The sequence below is a fragment of the Elgaria multicarinata genome, chromosome 1 (assembly GCF_023053635.1).
Source record: "Elgaria multicarinata webbii isolate HBS135686 ecotype San Diego chromosome 1, rElgMul1.1.pri, whole genome shotgun sequence".
Lineage (NCBI taxonomy): Eukaryota > Metazoa > Chordata > Lepidosauria > Squamata > Anguidae > Elgaria > Elgaria multicarinata.
In genome coordinates, this window is record NC_086171.1 from 93,096,713 (window position 1) to 93,102,712 (window position 6,000).

General features: G+C 44.2%; 1 protein-coding gene across 1 annotated transcript in view; it reads right to left on the reverse strand.

Annotated features, from left to right (window-relative positions):
- CD79B (CD79b molecule) overlaps window positions 1-5,796 on the reverse strand; it is a 29,764-nt gene extending 23,968 nt beyond the window's left edge. Inside the window, exon 1 of the mRNA XM_063116801.1 lies at window positions 5,685-5,796. Within this exon, the coding sequence (XP_062972871.1) occupies window positions 5,685-5,754 (70 nt within the window). The 5' untranslated portion in view covers window positions 5,755-5,796. The remainder of the gene's footprint in view (window positions 1-5,684) is intronic.
- Window positions 5,797-6,000: the final 204 nt, after the last annotated feature.

Below are 6,000 nucleotides of genomic sequence, written 5' to 3' on the forward strand. Positions count from 1 at the left end.
GGTGTTTGTGCTGATATGCTGTGTTTGGTTTTCGCCAAACGTGGCGCTGTGCATTATGGCCAAACTTCTCCACTTTGTTCTTGTCTGTCCAAAGGACATCGTTCCAGAAGTCTTGTGGTTTGTTCAGATGCAACTTTGCAAACCTAAGCCGTGCTGCCACGTTCTTTTTAGAGAGAAGAGGCTTTCTCCTGGCAACCCTTCCAAACAAACCATACTTGTTCAGTCTTTTTCTAACTGTACTGTCATGAACTTTAACATTTAACATGCTCACTGAGGCCTGTAGAGTCTGAGTAACTCTTGGGTTTTTTGCAATTTCTCTGAGCATTGCACAATTTGACCTTGGGGTGATTTTGCTGGGACGCCCTCTCCTGGGAAGATTGGCAGCAGTCTTGAATGTTTTCCACTTTTGAATAATCTTTCTCACTGTAGAATGATGGACTTTGTTTGGAAATGGCCTTATAACCCTTCCCAGATTGATGGGCAGCAGCAATTGCTTCTCTAAGATCATTGCTGATGTCTTTCCTCCTTTGCATTGTGTTAACACACACCTGAATGCTCCAGACCAGCAAACTGAAAAAACTTTGGCTTTTATAGAGGTGGTCATACTTGCTGATGATCAATTAATCACAGGCATTTGATTAGCAGCACCTGCCTGCTACTTAGCATCTTAATTCCTATGGAAGCAGTAAGGGTGTACTTACTTTTTCACACATGGCTTCTCCATTTTGGCTTTTTTTCTGTTAAATAAACCATGACACGGTGTAATATGTCATGTGTTGTTGTTCATCTGAGGTTGTATTTACCTAATTTTTAGACCTGCTAAGGAACAGATGATTGTTATTATGTCCTGATATGTAAAATCATACAATTCCAAGAGGGTGTACTTTCTTTTTCACACGACTGTATGTATATGCCAGCTTATCTGCTAAAATGCCACCAGGTTCCCTTGACTTTGAGGGGTGGGCAGGCCTTTCGGTTCTGCTGAGATGCTTTCTGGCAGGGCTGGCCCATCGTGCAACCGGGAGAGGGGGTTGGCCCAGTGGGCTGCAATGAGGAGGGCTGGTTGATCCGTACAGAAGCTAGGAGTATAGGATTCCTTTGTATGACACACCACCCACTCAAATCTATCCAGAAATGACAATTCTAGAGAATTCCACAGATATGATCACAACAAAACTGAGAGGTGATTTCACGAGCAATGCCCAAGAAAATCCTTATCCTGGAATATCATCTCTTGCAACGACTGTTCTTGAAGAACAAGAAGCAGGAAACAGCTAATATGAAAAGTGAATTTATTCTAATTAACCAAGATTTTGCAGGGGAATTTCAGAACAGAAAATGTAAGAAAACCACTTAAGCATCTGTTGTGAAATTGGCTATAAAAAAAGGACATTGTCTTGAGAATGCTTATTTACCTGACTACGGAAGAGTGTTGCTTTTTGTGGTATTTATATCTGGAGGAAGAGAAGAGGCTCTCTGAAAAATGGACCGGTTTACACGTTCAGCTAGAATTGAAGTATAGTCTTAGTTTTCACATGGTTTTTATATTTAGTTGTGCTATCATTCTTTTTGTACACCATTCTGAAAGGTTGCATAAGAAAGTATTTTAAATAAATAAATAAATCTCAAATAACGCCTCCCCAAAATTCACTGCTGTAAATTTTGATGGCAATTTTTTTTTTGTATTTTTTGGGTGTGTAAGAATTTAACATTAAAAAATGTTGTAGTCACTGTTAACACTCAGCAGTATTTGACTGGTAGTATGCTGTAGTAGCAAGCAATCAGTATTTGGCAGGATCAGTCAGTGTCTAACAATTTTTGACTGCTGCTATGCAATGTCAGGCAATAACAGACAATATTGAGTATAGATTTCAATAGTCCTTTTACTTTCATTCAACCAGAACAGGTTAATTTTGAATTATTATGCTAATAATGCCTACATTTTGTGAGCAAGTTTTGAGATTAAAATCCAAAATGGAGCGATTTGAAAAATGTAAGAATGGATGAAGGAGAAAATTGAAATGGCTTGATGAACAAGTTTCTGGGGAACAGCAGGGTAAAAGGCACAAAGTCAGGCCAGGGATGAGAAAGGTGGTTGGCAGGAAAGAGAGGAGAGGAAATGGAAGTACATAAGGTTGCTATGTGGAGCGTGCTCCCGGTTCCAGATTCCATCCTGTTCCATTCTCCTTCCCCTCCTGGCTTCCTCCCCCACCCTCCTCCAACCGCCAGACAGAATTCTATGGCCACTGATCATGGTCAGTCCTTACAGGGCTGTCACCCCACCCCACGTCAGGGCTTTTTCTGTAAAGATTTTTTGATCTTCTGCAAATCTCAGAGCTTTCACAGGGCTGTTAATACCTCCCTCTTGTGCATGAGTGGTACTGTTTTGGCTACAGAAGGACTGGCACTCATAGAATTCAGTTTGCAATTAGTGTATGTAATGATGTTAATAAAATAGCTGTCATGTACTCTGACCCCTCATAAAGGGAAGCGAGATGGAAAGGATTTAACAATGAGGGTTTTTATCCAGATTTAACCATACTTTGAGTAAACCCATTGAGATCAATAGTATTTGTGAGTTATGACTAATTTAAGTCCCATTGATTTCAATGGGTCCATACTAAGTATGACTAAATATAGATACAGCCTAGTAACTAGAAGCTTGATGACTTGCGTTCCTCCAAGGTAATACCCACAGAAAGGAGTGCAAATGTGGGGTTTTGAACCTCATGGGCCCCCACCACCACCGCTAGCACCCAGTTCCTCCACCACCATTGTTTCCCTCCTCCTTCCTGTGGCAGAAAATAAAGGAGTCGTGGAAGGGGGAGGTCAGCCCCTCCCTCCGGTGTTTTTAAACAAAATCCTTTAATGCACAGACCCAAGGAGGCAGCCCAGTGGCCATTTGGCTCACTGGGCCTGCCTCCTCCATCCCCCCCACCCCCCGTTGTTCCCCTCCTTCTCCCTGCACCAAAAAGAAAGGAGTCGTGGAGCGGGAGGTCAGCTCCTCACTCCATTTTTTCTCATGGTTTTGTTTTAAAGTGCAGAGGTACGGAGGCAGCCCAGCGGCCCGTTGGCTTGCTCAGCCACCCCCTCCCACCTGTCCTGGTGTGCCTTGCTTGGCTCCAGGTTTTTTGCTTTTGCTTTAACTGCGCTGCTCTGCGGGCCCATGTAGGCGGCCCAGTGGCCATTTGGCTCCTGCACCATGCCCTTCCCCTGTTGCAGCTGATGGCAACCAATCAGGGTTTGCCAGTGGCTGGGCCATGCCTTCGGTGCAAAGCCAGAGGATGGGGATAGACGGGAGATGCGCGTCTGCACATGGCTGGCATGGAAAAAGTCGCGTTAACTGCCCGACTTTTTAAAAGCGAAGCTTCAGGGGAATGCCTCCGGACTGCTCCGTGATGGCGGCTGTGTCATATAAATGACCTGCTGCCTCTGTGGATCCACCCCGAGACAAGCCCCTCATCGAGACAGGCTCTTTAGGAGAAGGCTGCCCAGAGGATAAATCAATTGTAAATCAATTGTAAAAGGGAGATAAAACAGCAGGGGAAGGAGTGACAAGAAAAGGCTAGCTTATGGACAAAGGCTTTAGAGGAAGGGACAGAATAGAGTTTTGACAGGGCTCCTGTGCTTTCCACCCTGCTGACAAGCAGAAAGTCAACAGGTGAAGATTTCCCCATATGAAGTTGCTGCAATAGGACCCTATTGAATGCCTACTTGCCATGCTCCCGTTAGAGGCCAAGGAGCTCTGGCAGGAGAAAAAACAGAACAAAGACACAACTAGCAAGATTTGGCTGTTAGATGTCATCAAGTTTAGGCAGAAGACTAGATCCTTCATGGATTCCCATAGAACTATTCCAGTGGGTAAATAGTTCCTATGAATCCAAATTTTAAATCTGTCACAGAAATTGGATATTAGGCTTGGATTCATACAGTCATTATGCAATCAGTAACTTGCTTTGTTCCAAACAGCTTCGCCTAATGAAGAACCCTATGTGGCTTAGAAGTTTTCTAAAACTATTAAAAGATACTAAAAGAGTTGGACAAGTAAAAGTAAAACTCTGTCCAATCTAGAACTTCATTTACCCACATTTGGGTGTCAACTTCATTTGCATATTGAGTAAGAGCCCAGAGTTTGTCACACCCAAGACTCTGAACAATTCCTCTTTGTTTTCCTAATATATTGTTTTAATTCTTGACCATTTGTACAGCATTGCAATGTGAAAAGCAATAATAATGTTCTGCCTTTTTCTTCTTGTTATTTGTTGATGCTATTGGCATACATTTTTAGTATAACACTGGAATATAAATACATTCTATTTATCCAAAGCTCAAATACAAAAATGCAAACATCCAGTCATGTAGTAGTTAGTGCACTAGTCTTACAACCCAGTCCTATGCATGTCTGCTCTGAAGTAAGCTGCATTGAGTTCAACAGGGCTTACTCCCAGGTAAGATGGGTACAGCCTTACAGTACAATGTCTACGCAGAAGTAAATCCCATTGAATTCAATGAGACTTACTCCCAGGTAAGTGCATATGGGATTGTAGTCTTCAGCTACAAAACTTATAGATGACCATGTTTGCCACCTCAAGCTCTTTAGAGGCAAAGAGGGAGAAAAATGTTGATTTAAAATTTTCTGTCTTTCAATTTGGACTTAATCTGAGCTGGGTTTAGGGTAGCCAGATGCAAAAGAGGACAGAGCTCCTGCAGGTCTTATAGTTGTGTAGAAGACGGGATTTCAGCAGGTGCATGACAGCCGACCCACCTGCTGAAATTCCCTCTTCTTTCTACAAAACTACTGAAAGTGCAGGAGCCCTGTTCCCTTTTGCTTCAGGCAACCCTGGCTGGCTGAACAGGGCTCACTCCACAATCAGTTCCCTGGTTTAGCCTCGGAGAGAGCTCCAAAGCAGGCTGTTAGTTTCTCCTTCCCAAGCAGTCTTGCCACGGGGCTTCTTCTTTTAGATACAAAGTGCTGACATTTCACCCCCACATTCAAAGCAGGTGGGCAGGAAGCGTTGCATTCTTTGCTGATACACATCACTGCACACAACCCCCCCTTTCCTGTTTCTATGAATGACTATTGGGGTGAGGAAGAGGAGCCCAACTCTGAAGCAAAAAGTCCCAGATTCTATCCTAGGCACTGCCGGGGCAAAAAGGAGGGCAGGGAAAACCCTGCCCAAGGCCCCAGCTGGCCCAGGCCCCATCAACAACCAGAGGAGTCAACACTGGCCCAGACAGATCAGTGGTCAGACTCTATATAAGACAAGTTCGAAAACACACCCCTATTTTCTAGAACTTAATTTTAGGAATGAAAAGTGCCAGGGCTTATCACACCTGCAGGAGGTCAACTCTCTAACTTGGAATGACCTCCCTTTTAATTCCAGTTGGAACTTTCCAGCACCAGCCCAGCCCCCCAATGCTGCCTCTTGGTTTGGCTTGGTTTCCTTGCTTTGCCCTTCTCTCCCTCTCCAGCATGTAGCTTACCTCACTGAGTAAATGGAGCCAGCCGTCGCTTGCAGTTAGAGAGCAGGAACTTCCAGGTGGGTTTGAGCCCCAGCTCCTCTCGTTTTAGAAGTTAATCCCTAGCCCTGAGATAAATCAGCCCACAAATTACTATCCTGTTGTGAATATAAACTGACAGACCCACTTGGATGAAGGAACAGATAAGATGGAAAAAAACATACCTGTGACAACAAGGAAGAGCCCCAGTGTAGTCCAAAACACCCCACAGAGCTGGAACAGAGAAGCCGCCATTGCCAGTCAAATACAAACACTTGAGCACTGTACCTCAGCTCAGGCGTGCCCTTGTGAAAAAAACTAAAAAACAACCAGCCCTCACTTCTGTCTTCTTTCTTTTGAAAAACTGGAAGTGTTGAGGCCTTTCTCTGTCACTGCCTGTTTCCTGTCCATGTAAATGCAGTTGTGACAGGGCAGCCCCTTGGGTTTTGAATCAGGTGCAGCCCGTGAGCACGGGTGCCACAGCTGAGTGGTTTGACCAAC